Source organism: Chlorocebus sabaeus, chromosome 22 (assembly GCF_047675955.1).
Source record: "Chlorocebus sabaeus isolate Y175 chromosome 22, mChlSab1.0.hap1, whole genome shotgun sequence".
Lineage (NCBI taxonomy): Eukaryota > Metazoa > Chordata > Mammalia > Primates > Cercopithecidae > Chlorocebus > Chlorocebus sabaeus.
In genome coordinates, this window is record NC_132925.1 from 92,037,607 (window position 1) to 92,053,521 (window position 15,915).

Sequence of the window (15,915 nt, forward strand, 5' to 3'; positions counted from 1 at the left end):
TTATTGTTCAGTTTGCTCTTTGTAGCCTGAGTCTGATGGCATTACAGGTAAGAAATCAGACAGCTGAGTTATGACACTGGCAAGGGCAGCAACAAGTAACTTACCAGGAACATGGGCATTCTTGCCAACAGCTTTGTTAAATTACATAATGGGAAAGATGGTAGCTAGCCACAAGACCCAGTGGGCCACCATCCACAATGCTGCATGGAATTGCTATAGCTGTTTCCATCAGAACCATCAAATGGCCCATCCCATTGAGGCTTAAAGCTCCAGAGTACCAACAAGCATCTCTGAAATAGAGCTCTCTTCACCCTAGTGTCTCCTACACAACAGGTGCTCAATCATGCAACCCCACAGCACACTGCATGCTGAGGTAAGGCTATAGCTCTACAGTATTTATCAGGGGCATACCATGCCCAAGACTAAGGGTGGAGCACAGACCACAGCCAGGTGCTCTTCCTATATTTCAGTTCTAATATCTTCACTGTAGTCCTGAAGATAGGGGGTAGGAAACAGGATCAGGTAAGCTAACACCTTGCTAGTATTAGGGAAAGCCAGATTCAAGCCCCAGTCAGTCACCCCAGTCAGTCAAACTCGAGAACCTCAAGCTTCACATCAACTTACATTTCCTCTCAAGGTTCATGACACCCTAGGAGCTCATAATTTCATGATGAAGAACAAAGAAACATGTAAAAGGAAAGCTCAAGCCAAGCACAGTGGCTCACACCTGTAGTCCCAACACTTTGGGAGGCCAAGGCAGGAGGATAACATGAAGGCAGGAGTTTGCGAACAGCCTGGGAAACATAGGAAGACCCTGTTTCCACCAAATATATATATATATTTTTTTTATTATTATTTTTATTTCTTAAAAAAACACAAAAAATGGCCAGGCGCGGTGGTTCACGCCTGTATTCCCAACACTTTAGGAGGCTGAAGCAGGTGGATCACAAGGTCAGGAGATCAACAACATCCTGGCTAACATGGTGAAACCCCATCTCCACTAAAAATACAAAAAATTAGCCAGGCGTGGTGACTGGCGCCTATAGTCCCAGCTACTCGGAAGGCTGAGGCAGGAGAATGGCGTGAACCCGGGAGGTGGCGCTTGCTAAAAATACAGAGAGACAGGGTCTCCCAGTGCTGTCCAGGCTGCTCCCAAACTCCTGGCTCAAACAATCTTCTCGTCTCGGCCTCCCAAAGTGCTGGGATTACAGGCATGGGACACAGCGCCCAGACAAAAAAAAATTTTTTTTTTCTTTTTTTTTTTGAGACGGAGTCTCAGTCTGTCACGTAGGCTGGAGTGCAGTGGCATGATCTCAGCTCACTGCCACCTCCGCCTCCCAGGTTCAAGCGATTTTCTGCCTCGGCCTCCTGAGTAGCTGGGATTACAGGTGACTGCCATCACACCCAGCTGATTTTTGTATTTCTTTTTTTTTCTTTTTTTAGTAGAGATGGGGTTTCATCATGTTGGCCAAGCTGGTCTCAAACTCTGGATGTCAGGTAGTCCACCCATCTTAGCCTCCCGAAGTGCTGGGATTACAGGCGTGAGCCACCGCGCCCAGCCAAGCATCATGATTTTTACTGAGCTTTCCATCTCTTTACAAAATCAGTACTATTAATCCAGAGACACTCTCATGATGAGAAAACCTGTTTTCATCGACCTTTTACAAGTGGGTAGACAACAAAGCCCACTGGTTAGTAAGTAAACATAAAGTGCTAATTTTGGCTAAAAAAAAAAAAAATGTGCTGCCCACACTCATCTCAAGTTCAGGTTTTTCCTTCTTACATAGTTAGCAAAAAAAAAAAAAGCCCAGGATGACAGAAATTAATTTTTTCAAACAATATGAAAACAGATGGAGTCGCTGGAGACACACAAGGAGGCAGGGAGAGGCTGCTCTGAGCCCTGGTACATCCAGCCCTCTTTCTGGCCCCATTCAATGGGTTACACAGGGCACCATGTGGCCAGGGGTTTCCCAGGCCTCGAGGAACACAACTTAGAGAGAAGACACAATCAGGAGGACCTATTTAATCAGCAGTTATGGACATTTTGTTATGGTTCTCATTTGTTTGTAAAATATCCTCAGACAGAAGCCTCAGGATCAGCTTCAACATGGGCTACAGGCCTTTTACTCTTCAGTCTCTTGAAGAAGAAAAATCACGTTTCTAAGAAATACAAAGCTCTCAGGATCTGGCCCCTAAAGTCCCCACAAGCTACTTCACCTCCTATAAACACATCATGAACTCCACCCTATAGCCCTGTCATGGCTCAATTCTGCCATTGCCTACGCAACCCCCTCACTGCGTGTGTTGGAGAGACTAATTTCAAGACTTGCCAGAGTTTCTATGACCACTAATGTAAGAATGACTCTGATATAGTGTGGATATTTGTCCCTACCCAAATCTCATGTTGAAATGTAATCTCCTGCAGAGAGCGGTGGCTCATACCTACAATCCCAACACTGTGGGAGGCCGAGACGGGCGAATCACTTGAGCTCAGGAGTTAGAGACCAGCCTGGCCAACATGGTGAAACCCCATATCTACTAAAAATACAAAAATTACCCGGGCATGGTGGCGCACGCCTGTAGTCCCAGCTACCCAGGAGGCTGAGGCAGGAGAATTGCTTGAACCCAGGAGACAGAGAGAGGTTGCAGTGAGCCGAGATCGTGCTACTGCACGCCAGCCTGGGCAACAATAGAGTGAGACTTCAACAACAACAACAAATAAAAACAAATGGGCCGGGCACAGTGGCTCAAGCCTGTAATCCCAGCACTTTGGGAGGCCGAAACGGGCAGATCACAAGGTCAGGAGATCAAGACCATCCTGGCTAACACGGTGAAACCCCGTCTCTACTAAAAAATACAAAAAACTAGCCGGGCAAGGTGGTGGGCGCCTGTAGTCCCAGCTACTCGGGAGGCTGAGGCAGGAGAATGGTGTAAACCCGGGAGGCGGAGCTTGCAGTGAGCTGAGATCCGGCCACTGCACTCCAGCCTGGGCAACAGAGCAAGACTCTGTTTCAAAAAAAAAAAAAAAAAATGTTATCTCCACTGTTGGAGGGTCATAGAGTGGATCCCTCATGGCTTGCTGCTCTCCTTGTAATAGTGAGTAAATTCTCATGAAATCTTTTTTTTTTTTTTTTTTTTTTTTGAGATGGAGTCTTGCCCTGTCGCCCAGGCTGGAGTGCAGTGGCACGATCTCGACTCACTACAACCTCCACCTCCCGGGTTCAAGCGATTCTCATGCCTCAGCCTCCCAAGTAGCTGGGAATACAGGCGCACACCACCACACCTGGCTAATTTTCTGTATTTTTAGTAGAGATAGGGGTCTCACTATGTTGGCCAGGCTGGTCTCAAATGCCTGACCTCAAGTGATCCACCGGCCTTGGCCTCCCAAGGCCAAGTGCTGGGATTACAGGCGTGAGCCACCATGCCCAGCCTCTCATGAGATCTTGTTGTTTATTTTATTTTATTTTATTTTTTTTTTTTTGAGACGGAGTCTCGCCAGGCTGGAGTGCAGTGGGGCAATCTCAGCTCACTGTAAGCTCCGCTTCCCGGGTTTATACCATTCTCCTGCTTCAGCCTCCTAAGTAGCTGGGACTACAGGTACCCGCCACCTCACCCGGCTAGTTTTTTTGTATTTTTTAGTAGAGACGGGGTTTCACCGTGTTAGCCAGGATGGTCTCGATCTCCTGACCTCGTGATCCACCTGTCTCGGCCTCCCAAAGTGCTGGGATTACAGGCTTGAGCCACCACGCCCGGCCTATTTATTTATTTTTGAGATGGCATCTCGCTCTTGTTGCCCAGGCTGGAGTGCAATGGCACAATCTCAGCTCACTGCAACCCGTCTCCCAGGTTCAAGCGATTCTCCTGCCTCAGCCTCCCGAGTAGCTGGGATTACAGGCGCCTGCCACTACACCCAGCTAATTTTTTTTTTTTTTTTTTTTTGAGATGGAGTCTTGCTGTCGCCCAGGCTGGAGTGCAGTGGTGCAATCTCGGCTCACTGCAACCTCTGTCTCCCGGGTTCAAGCTGTTCTCCTGCCTCAGCCTCCCGAGTAGCTGGGACTACAGGCGCATACTGCCACACCTGGATAATTGTTTGTATTTTAGTAGAGATGGGGTTTCACCTAGTTGCCCAGGCTGGTCTCAAACTCCTGAGCTCAGGCAATCCACCCACCTTGGCCTCCCAAAGTGCTGGGATTACAGGCGTGAATCACCACACCCAGCCGATATTGTTTAAATTGTGTGGCACCTCCCCAACTCTCTCTCTGGATCCTGATTTTTGCCATGTGACATGCCTGTTCCCGCTTCACCTTCTACCCCTGAGTAAAAGCTCCCTGAGTCCTCCCCAGAAGCCAAGCAGATGCCAGCAGCATGCCTCCTATACACCCTGCAGAAATGTGAGCCAATTAAACCTCTTTTCTTATAAATTACCCAGTCTCAGGTATTTTTTCCTACCAATGCAAGAATAGCCTAATACAGATTCAATCCACTTCCACCAGTGTTTACTGAGGTCTACTATGTGCGAAATGCTGGCCAGATGCTAGGCATGATAAAAGAGCACAACAGGCCCTGGCTGCAAGGAGCTTCCAATCTAGTGACACAATGATTAATTCAGAATAGACTAACCATGAGAACTAACAGGTATGGTACTGAAGAAGGCTGGAGAAAGACTGCATTTGGTTAACATCTTCATGAAGGAGATGGTATAAAATACTAGCCTAGAAAAATAGGATTTTAGAGGCCAGGCACGGTGGCTCACGCCTGTAATCCCACAACTTTGGGAGGCCGAGGTGGGTGGATCACTTGAGGTCAACAGTTCAAGACCAGCCTGGCCAACATGGTGAAACCCCGTCTCAACTAAAAATGAAAAAGAATTAGCCGAGCTTGGTGGCTGGTGCCTGTAATCCCAGCTACTATGGAGACTGAGGCAGGAGAATTGCTTCAACCCAGGAAGGCAGAGGTTGCATTGAGCAGAGATCGCGCCACTGCACTCCAACCTGGGCAACAGAGACTCCAACTCAAAAAAAAAAAAAAAAAAAAAAAAACAGGATTTTAACAAGCAGGGAGAATGCAGAGGAGGGCACTGGGAGGAAGCATGGCAAATATACACAAAGGCCAGGGCAAGAGTTGGCACAGATTATAAGCACCATGCAAGAGAAAGGCTATAGGAAAGGACTTTGGAAAACCACTCAAAGAAACGTGCAAGAACGACACACTGGGGAGAGACTTTCACAGTCCTCAGAGCTGCCCATCCCAATAAGGAAGGGCATGAGGTTGCAAGCACAGTTGCAGTCTTACCTTTTCTGAATGAGTCCAGGCTGAACATTTCTGGCCAGGAGGGAAAGCTGGAATCCTGAGAACAAGGAGGGCCAAGAGGCAATAGTTAATATTCCTGGTCCAGCAACCCACAAAGAAGACTTCAGTAACATGGAGAGCACTGTCCAGAAATTGAAAAAAAAGAAACTCTTCACTAATGAGCACCAACTGCTGCTCCCCAGTCGTGAGGACTGGAAGGCCGGCTCCACTCCAGAGTAATTGTCTTTGCTTCTGAAAACTCCCCACATCCTGTTAAACAGAGGGGGATGCATTTCATCATGAGAGACATGTAGTTCTACCTAGTTCATCACAATACTTGCAGGTTTCCTTCCCAGTTCATCATAATACTTGCAGGTGTCCTTCCGAGTTCATCATAATACTTGCAGGTTTCCTTCCTAGTTCATCATAAGACCTGCAAGTTTCCTTGGGACTTCCAGGAATAAACTAAATTCTGCATGGACCCCTTCTGTCACGTGGCATCAGGAAATAGGACTGATGACTGCCTTATGGGCAAATGGCTTATTGGGCTTTCATAAAACCTAGTCAAGCCCCTAAAAATAAGATTTGACTGACAGTATCAAAGAATAACTGTACAGTGATTCAGAATAAAAAGCTTTTCCTAACAGAGTCTCTATGAAATAACAAATATTAAGTTAAAGCACAACTATTAGCCAAAAGTTTTGGTGCATTTTGCTTATTAGCATATTTAACTGAGGACTATACTTAGAGATGACAAGAAAAAAAGCAACACCTCTGGTTTAACAATTTTGTTTTTAAAAATACTCAAACTCAGATTTATAGATGTTTTTATAATCCAGTACTCCTGGATTAGTGCAGTAACCTTAAGTGAACTTTGTTTAAAAACATCTACACAGTGTTTAGCAAATCAGAATCATGTCCAACATTGCTTGGAGTCTACTGGGGCCAATACTCCTGCTCCTGACTGCTATTCCCTCTCATTCTCAAATTGTGGGGAGATAGGGAGTGGAGGGCTGACCTGGGGCGCAATCTTTCGGGTCCATAGCAGGTCTGCCCTGATGGCCTCCGCTCCCCCAGGGATGCTGGAAATTTCAGCCCATAGGATATGGTAGAGAGAAAATCTTCAATACTTCAATACAATATCAACAATGATAAAATTTACTTTAGGAAGTTACCTTCTATAGATACCTTCTATCCAAATGAAAATAAAAAGTATGTAATTTGACATTCTAATTTAAAAGAAAACCAGAATATTATAAAATCTAAAACATTTTAAGTGATTATTACTTAAAAAACAATACTCCCTGACCAACGTGGTAAAACTCCGTCTCTACTAAAAAAATAATAGCCAGGCATGGTGGCAGGTGCCTGTAGTCTCAGCTGCTCAGGAGACTGGGGCAGGAGAATCGCTTGAACCCGGGAGGCAGAGGCTGCCGTGAGCCAAGATCGCACCATTGCACTGCAGCCTGGGCAATGAGAGTGAGACTCTGTCTCAAAAAAAAAAAAAAAAAAAAAAAAGGCCGGGCGCGGTGGCTCAAGCCTGTAATCCCAGCACTTTGGGAGGCCGAGACGGGCGGATCACGAGGTCAGGAGATCGAGACCATCCTGGCTAACACAGTGAAACCCCGTCTCTACTAAAAAATACAAACAATAGCCGGGCGAAGTGGCAGGCGCCTGTAGTCCCTGCGACTCGGGAGGCTGAGGCAGGAGAAATGGCGTAAACCCGGGTGGTTGAGATTGCAGTGAGCTGAGATCCGGCCACTGCACTCCACTCCAACCTGGGCGACAGCGTGAGACTCTGTCTCAAAAAAAAAAAAAAAAAAAAAAAAAAAAAACTCGGCTGGGTGCGGTGGCTCATGCCTATAATCCCAGCACTTCAGGCACTTCGGGAGGCCAAGATGAGCAGATCACCCTGAGGTCAGAAGTTCGAGACCAGTCTGGCCAACATGAGGAAACCTTGTCTCTAATAAAAATACAAAAATTAGCCAGCTGTGGTGGTACACGCCTGTAATCCCAGCGACCCAGGGGGCTGAGGCAGGAGAATCACTTGAACCCGGGAAGCAGAGGTTGCTGTGAGCCAAGATCGTGCCAATGCATTCCAGCCTGGGCAACAGAGCGAGACTCCATCTCAAAAAAATAAAAATGGCCGGGTGCGGTGGCTCATGCTTGTAATCCCAGCACTTTGGGAGGCCGAGGCGGGTGGATCACAAGGTCAGGAGATCGAGACCATCCTGGTGAACATGGTGAAACCCTGTCTCTACTAAAAATACAAAAAATTAGCCGGACGCGGTGGCGGGCGCCTGTAGTCCCAGCTACTCAGGAGGCTGAGGCAGGAGAATGGCGTGAACCCGGGAGGCGGAGCTTGCAGCTTGCAGTGAACCGAGATCGCGCCACTGCACTCCAACCTGGGCGACAGAGTGAGACTCCGTCTCAAAAATAAATAAATAAATAAATAAATAAATAAATAAATAAATAATAAAAATAAAAATAAAAAATAAAAAAGAGGCCGGGTGCAGTGGTTCATGCCTGTAATTCCAGCACTTTGGGAGGCCGAGGCAGGCGGATCACAAGGTCAGGAGATTGAGACCATCATGACTAACACAGTGAAACCCCGCCTGTACTAAAAATACAAAAAATTAGCCGGGCGTGGTGGCAGCGCCTGTAGCCCCAACTACTCGGGAGGCTGAGGCAGGAGAATGGTGTGAAACAAGGAGGCAGAGCTTGCAGGGAGCCGAGATCGCGCCACTGCACTCCAGCCTGAGCGACAGGGCAAGACTCTGTCTCAAAAACAAATAAATAAATAAAAAATAAAATAAAATAAAATAAAAAAGAAACAATACTCTATTGCTAAGAAATGGTAAACTGGCTAGGCACCGTGGTTCACACCTGTAATCCCAACACTTTGGGAGGCTGAGATGAGAGGAGCACTTGAGACCAGGAGTTCAACACCAGCCTGGGAAACACAGTAAGACCCCATTTCTAAAAAAAATTTTCAAAATTAGCCAGGTGTGGTGGTACATGCTTGTAGTCTTAGCTATTCAGGAGGCTGAGGCAGGAGGATCACTTCACCCAGGATTTTGAGGTTTATAGTGAGCTGTGATCACGCCACTGCACTCCAGTCTGGGTGACAAAGCAAGACCCTGTCTCTCTTAAAAAAAACAAAAAGCAAGCCGGGTGCAGTGGCTCATGCCTGTAATCCCAGCACTTTGGGAGGCCGAGGCAGGCAGATCCCCTGAGGTCGGGAGTTTGAGACTAGCCTGACCAATATGGAGAAACCCCGTCTCTACTAAAAATACAAAATTAGCCAGACAAAATTAGCTACTCGGGAGGCTGAGGCAGGAGAATCGCTTGAACCCAAGAGACAGAGGTTGCAGTGAGATGAGATTGCGCCATTGCACTCCAGCCTGGGCAACAAGAGTGAAACTCTGTCTCAAAAGAAAAAAAAAAAGGCAGCAAAATTTAATGGCTAGGTGTGGTGGATCATGCCTGTAATCCCAGCACTTTGGGGCACCTAGCTGAAGGATCGCTTGAGGCCAGGAGTTCAAGACCAGCCTAGGCAACACAGTGAGACCCTGTCTCTAAAAAAAAATTTGTAAGTTAATTTGCTTGCAAATAGACTCTTGATTTTGCTGTTTTTGTTTTTTTTTTTTCCCCTGAGATGGAGTCTCGCTCTGTCACCAGGCTGGAGTGCAATGGCATAATACCAGCTCACTGCAACCTCCACCTCCCAGGTTCAAGCTATTCTTCTGCTTCAGCCTCCTAAGTGGCTGGGACTACAGGTGCACAGCTAATTTTTTTTTGTAATTTTAGCAGAGAGGGGCTCTCACCATGTTGGCCAGGATGGTCTCGAACTCTTGGCTTCATGATCCGCCTGCCTTGGCCTCCCAAAGTGCCGGGATCACAGGCTTGAGTCACCGTGGCTGGCCAGTTTTGCTTTTTAAAAGTCCCTAATCCTCTAGCCCAAATATTGTCAATTTAGGCTCATGTACTGTACTAATCTACAATATGATACTATGAGAATCAAGATAGGATCTTTTAGAGATAATTTACAGAGCTCTAGAACATTTCATAGAGATCCAAAAGAAAGCTGTCTTCCTTGTAATGCAGTCAGTAATGGTTTTGGTTTTTTTTGTTTTTTTTTTTTGAGACGGAGTCTCGCGCTGTCGCCCAGGCTGGAGTGCAGTGGCCGGATCTCAGCTCACTGCAAGCTCCACCTCGCGGGTTTGCGCCATTCTCCTGCCTCAGCCTCCCAAGTAGCTGGGACTACAGGTGCCCGCCACCTCGCCCGGCTAGTTTTTTGTATTTTTTAGTAGAGACGGGGTTTCACTGTGTTAGCCAGGATGGTCTTGATCTCCTGACCTCACGATCCGCCCGTCTCGGCCTCCCAAAGTGCTGGGATTACAGGCTTGAGCCACCGCGCCCGGCCCAGTAATGGTTTTTTTGTTTTGTTTTGTTTTGAGACACAGTCTTGCTTCTATCGCCCAGGCTGGAGTGCAATGGCATGATCTCTGCTCACTACAACTTCCGCCTCCCGGGTTCAAGTGATAGTCCTGACTCAGTCTCCCAAGTAGCTGGGATTACAGGCGCTCGCAACCACGCCTGGCTAATTTCTGTACTTTTGGTAGAGACAGTGTTTTGCCATGTTGGCCAGGCTGGACTTCAACTCCTGACCTTTTGATCCGCCCACCTCAGCCTCCCAAAGTGCTGGGATTACAGGCCTGAGCCACTGCGCCCGACCATAATGCAATAATGTTAAAAACCTTTGTAGTGGGCCAGGCTTGGTGGCTCATGCCTGTAATCCCATTGCTTTGGGAGGCTGAGGCGGACAGATTGCCTGAGATCAGGAGTTCGAGACCATTCTGGCCAAGATGCTGAAATCCTGCCTCTACTAAAAATACAAAAAAACATTGGCCAGGCGAGCCTGAGCACAGTGGTTCATGCCTGTAATCCCAGCACTTTGGGAGGCCAGGGCAGGCGGATCACGAAGTCAGAAGTTCGAGACCAGCATGGCCAACATGGTAAAACCCCGTCTCCACTAAAAATACAAAAAATTAGCCAGGCGTAGTGGTGCATGCCTATAGTCCCAGCTACTCAGGAGGCTGAGGCAGAATAATTGCTTGAACCCGGGAGGCAGAGGTTGCAGTGAGCCAAGATTGCGCTACTGTACTCCAGCCTGGGTGACAGAGTGAGACTCCGTCTCAGGGGAAAAAAAAAAAAAAAAAAAAAAATTGGCCAGGCATGGTGGCTCATGCCTGTAATCCCAGCACTTTTGGAGGCCGAGGCAGGCGGATCACGAGGTCAGGAGTTTGAGATCAGCCTGACCAAAATGGCGAAACCCCATCTCGGTCAGGTGCGGTGGCTCACGCCTGTAATCCCAGCACTTTGGCAGTTAGAGGCAGGGAGCTTGCCTGAGGTCAGGAGTTCGAGACCACTCTGGCCAAGATGGTGAAATCCCGTCTCTACTAAAACTACAAAAAAAATTGGCCAGGCGTGCCTGAGCGCGGTGGTTCACACCTGTAATCCCAGCACTTTGGGAGTCCGAGGCAGGCGGATCATGAGGTCAGGAGTTTGAGATCAGCCTGACCAAAATGGTGAAACCCCATCTCGGCTGGGCGCAGTGGCTCACGCCTGTAATCCCAGCACTTTGGGAGGCCAAGGTGGGTGGATCACAAGATCAGGAGATCGAGAGCATCTTGGCTAACATGGTGAAACACCGTCTCTACTAAAAATACAAAAAAAAAAAAAAAAATTAGCCAGGCGTGGTGGCAGGCGCCTGTAGTCCCAGCTACTCGGGAGGCTGAGGCAGCAGAATGGCGTGAACCCGGGAGGCGGAGCTTGTAGTGAGCTGAGATCACACCAATGCACTCCAGCCTAGGTGACAGAGTGAGACTCCATCTCAAAAAAAAAAAAAAAAAAACCTTTCTCTACTAAAAATACAAAAATAAGCCAGGCATGGTGGTGCATGCCTGTAATCCCAGCTACTCAGGAAGCTGAGGCAGGAGAATCTCTTGAACCCAGGAGACAGGTTGCAGTGAGCCAAGATTGCACCATTGCACTCCAACCTGGGCAACAGAATGAGACTCCATCTCGGAAAAAAAAATACAAAAAAGGTAGCCGGGCTTGGTGGCGTGAGGCTGAGGCAGGAGAATTGCTTGAACCAAGGAGGTGGAGATTGCAGTGAGCTGAGATTACACCACTGCACTCCAGCCTGGGCGACAGAGCAAGACTCTGTCTCAAAAACAAAAAACCTTTGAAGTTCAATGTCTCTCTTAAGTAATTTACAGATAAGTAAAATGCTATTATACCAAGATTTCCCGCATAATGAAATACAATTTAACCCCAGGTAGAGACACTAGGGGATGGTTCCAAGACAGAGACTCCATAAAGACTAATTAAAAATGATACCCTTCTGGCTGGGCACAGTGGCTCACGGTGGTGATCCCAGCACTTTGGGAGGCTGAGGCAGGCTGATCACTTGACGTCAGGGGTTCGAGACCAGCCTGGCCAACATGGTGAAACCCCGTCTCTACTAAAAACAAAAAAATCAGTTGGGCATGGTGACAGGTGCCTGTAATCTCAGTGACTTGGGAGGCTGAGACAGGAGAATGGCCTGAAGGTGGAAGGAGGAGGTTGCAGTGAGCCAAGATCATGCCACTGCACTCCAGCCTAGGGGACAAAGCGAAACTCTGTCTCAAAAATAAAATAAAATAAATGATATCCTTCTTCCAAAATGGTCAGAAATAGGTTTAACACATGCCTCTTGTTTTACAGTACGTCTGAGCATGAGATCTACCACTGCTCTGTGCATGGCTAAATCAACTTACCTTATAAAAGCAATGACAGTCTCAGATTTTGTAGGCTTTTGAACTGGAGCTGAATTCTCTCCTTGCTATTCCTCATCACGAGGCTGGGCCTCCTCCTGGGAAGTACAACGCTGGGTCAATACAGTGGGGGCCCCACAGGGAAAGAAAGTTGCTCCGACCATTAAAATTTATTTACTAGCTCTAACAAGGACAAATTTTGTTAATGTCATGAAGGGCACATACTGGACAAAATGGCCTTACAAATCAGCACTTGCCATGACCCATTCAAGGCCTATTAAATTGTGAGCTGTCCTACACCAGCACCTGTAGAAGTGCTGAAGTCTTCTGACATCATCTAAGAAGATGTCAAGGTAAAGAAAGCCTTGTAAGCCTGAAAACCATTTTCTGCAAGCCCAGAGCAAAACCTACTTCCATTTTGAGTTCCAATCCCATAATAGTTATGATAATCTAACACAAAGAAGCTATAACACTCTTCAAGATTGGGAAAATAACAATAACCCAAAGTTGAACAGCATTTTTACAGTTCGTAACATACTTCCATAGACTTTATCCCATTTAATCCAGGCAACTATCCAGTGAGGTAGGAATTATCTTTCCAGAGAAGAAAACTGAAGCACAGGTTACACAACCTGCCCAAGATCCCATAGCTGCCTCAGGGCAGATGGAAATCAGCATTGAAGCATGCTGACTCCAAAACCCTCCTTCCTTATATACTAGGCTACTTTTCTTATTTCCAAGATATCATGCTGTTGCCTAAATGTACTATGGTTCACTCCTTGAGACATATTATACTGTTATCTTCAAAGGCTGAAAGGGGCAAGAAAGGTCCAACAGCTAATAAAACTTGTATGTGGTTTTTGTTTTGTTTTGTTTTGAGACGGAGCTTCGCTCTTGTTGCCCAGGCTGGAGTGCAATGGCGCGATCTTGGCTCACTGCAACCTCTGCCTCCTGGGTTCAAGCAATTCTTTTGCCTCAGCCTCCCAAGTAGCTAGGGTTACAGGTGCACGCCACCATGACCGGCTAATTTTTGTATTTTTAGTAGAGACGATGTCTAGCCATGTTGGCCTGGCTGGTCTCAAACTTCTGACCTCAGATGATCCACCTGCCTCGGCCTCCCAAAGTGCTGGGATTACAGGCGTGAAACACCGCTCCTGGCCTTAATAAAACTTTGTATCACAGCTACATAAATTAAAACACTTGAAGAGCAACTATCTTTTAGGGATAAAGAGCCAACACAGGTAGAAAACGCAGCAAAGGATGTCGTTTCTGCACATCGCCTTAAATCTCTAAGATTTAAGTGTAAATTACAAGATGTAGTCGAGACCCACAATGACAGTGTGGTTACCGCTTTGCAAGAAACTTCAAGGAAAATCACCAGACAACGTCTCATTTCACTCTGGCCAGTAAGCTGCAACCAAAACCAGGTTGAAAGCCTGTAAGTGGCCTTCTGCAGTCTACCTTAGTGTATGGCAAACCCCCATGGAGTGGGGTTGTAAAGTGAAACAGCCTCTGCCTTGAAAAATCACAATTCAAGTGACCAATGTTGCTACACAACGACCAGATAGATATGCCATACCCCTGGCTTGGGGGTTCTGAGGACCCCTGGGACTCCAGTTCACTGCAAACAAAGGACCCAACATGCATTTGGTCTTCCCCTGCTAAATGGGGCAAGTTACCACCAGCAAACAAAGAATACCTCACCCCTTGGCCTCCCCCAGTGACAAAGTCGGTGCAAAAGGGGGCAAACTAGGGGGGCCAGCAGGCACGGGGCCTCCCTCTGGACGAACGGTCCGGGCAGCACCGGGAAGGAGGAGAAGTAGACAAAGGTCTCAGGGCATTCAGGAGGCTTCCTCCAGGCCCTGCCTGGGGAAACGGAGCATCCCCTGAGGCGAAGGCGTCGTTGCGCCAATGAAGCGGCCTCTCCCGCGGCCTCCGCGGAGCCCCTGGCTGCGAGGCCCGCCCCGGCGGACCGGTCTGGCCCCCGCCCCCGCCCGGGCTCCATGGCAACGGCAGGCCGAGGCCTGGCTGCCCACGGATCGGCCGGGCCGGCTTCCCGGGCAGGCCTAGGATGCCCGGCCTGCTCCTCGGGCCCGCCGGCGTCTCCGCCCCACTCTCCGCCAGGCCGGCGGTAGGACCGGGCCCCCTCCTCGCGACGACCACCCCCGGCCGCGGCAGGATCCTCAAGAGGGCACGAAAGGGGAGAATAAAAAGCCCAATTCACCTGTTGTTACAGATGTGAAACAAGCCTCGGTGCACCGCGCATGAGCCGCGGCTCCCCCAACCACGGCCGGACTACAACTCCCAGCAGCGGCGGCGCGGCCCCTTCCGGGTCCCGTGGCGGAAGTCCCGCCGCCGTTCCGACTCTCCCCTCTCGGGGTCACGGCACCCGCCTGCCGCGCGCGGCACCGCTCCTCCGCGGGCTTCGAGCCTGGTGCCACCTGAGGCTCGTCGTGGCCGCTCGAGGCACCCGGCACCCGGGATGCCCCGGTACCCGGCCCAACGGGGCGCGGCGGCGGTGCAGGCGGGACTTCCGGCGGAGTCGCGAAGGGGACGGGCTGGCGCCGGCTGCTCTGTGGTGGCAGAGCGAGCGGTTCGGGGTGGCGGGGTCGGGCGTCAAGCTGTCACCTTCCTCGGCGACTTAGCTGCCTGCAGTGTGACAGCGGGGAGGGTCTTCGTGCCCTCTGCGCGCCAGCCGCGCCTCCTGGTGCGAATAAACAACCCGGGTCATGGCTGAGCCGGGAACGGTTTCCACCTCGGGCTCCGGGATTCCACCCGCCTTCCCCGCCACAGCTCGTAGCCACGCCTCCTCTCTTCCCCATCTCCCCTCTAATCTTCTGGTTTTTTAGGGAGGTGACCTTTTTTGTCTTGTCTCCCCAGGTTGCTGGGAAGATGAAATCAAACTGTTGGTTCGTTTATTTCGTAAATTGTACAACGTTAGGCAAAGGACAAGGTGGCACTTGCTGGTTGCGAGGAGAGTGCCAGTCATAGTTGCTGAAAATCTGGAGGTCCCGCCCGGCCACATCGCCTCTTAGGAATGAGAAAGGGGATTGTCCCAATTATACGCTGTAGTCCTCTAGATAAGGTTCAAGTATAGGTTCAGTGGAATTCAGCTTCAAAAGGAAACAACGCAGTGGCGTAGCTCTGAACTGGGTCAGGATTTTATAGAGTATGGTTTTAAGATGTGGCCTTTGGGCCGGGCGCGGTGCCTCACGCCTGTAATCCCAACATTTTGGGAGGCCAAGACGGGTGGATCACCTGAGGTCAGGAGTTCAAAACCAACCTGGCCAATGTCGTGAAACCCCGTCTCAACTAAAAATGCAAAAAAAATTAGCTGGGCGTGGCGGTGGGCGCATATAATCCCAGCTACTTCGGGAGGCTGAAGCAGGAGAATCACTTGAACCCGGGAGGCAGAGGTTGCAGTGAGCCGAGATTGTGCCATTGAATCCCAGCCTGGGTGACAAGAGTGGAACTTTAAAAAAAGAAAAAAGGATGTGGCCTTTGAGACTGTATGAAGAATTAGTGCCATATCCCGTCACTTTTGTGTGCAAACAATTCAACATAACATCTCTTTTCTTTCTCTCTACATTGTCTAGAAGACCGGGGTGTCTGGGTGGAACATCATTTATTCATTCAAATAATTAGTGCATCTGAACAGGGCATGGTGCTTTGTTGTGTGGGGAATGGAGAGATCCCTGCACGGACATCTGAGTGCTCTGTTTATCAGTTGCTAAGCTGGTGTGGAGGATACAAAGGCCCTGCCTCAAGGGACTTAGGGCCTAGTAGAGAAGATGACAACATTGTA

The 15,915-nt window shown here is 48.8% G+C and overlaps 1 protein-coding gene across 3 annotated transcripts in view; it reads right to left on the bottom strand.

Annotated features, from left to right (window-relative positions):
- Nucleotides 1-14,440, bottom strand: part of DHX30 (DExH-box helicase 30) — a 51,810-nt gene extending 37,370 nt beyond the window's left edge. For 2 of the 3 annotated variants that reach the window (XM_007984057.3, XM_007984064.3), the window contains exons 1-3: nt 14,335-14,440; nt 12,114-12,208; nt 5,293-5,347 (exon numbers count right to left, since the gene is read on the bottom strand). In XM_007984057.3, the coding sequence (XP_007982248.1) occupies nt 5,293-5,320 (28 nt within the window). In that variant the 5' untranslated portion in view covers nt 5,321-5,347; nt 12,114-12,208; nt 14,335-14,440. The remainder of the gene's footprint in view (nt 1-5,292; nt 5,348-12,113; nt 12,209-14,334) is intronic. The other variant, XM_007984059.3, reaches the window with a different exon arrangement.
- Nucleotides 14,441-15,915: the final 1,475 nt, after the last annotated feature.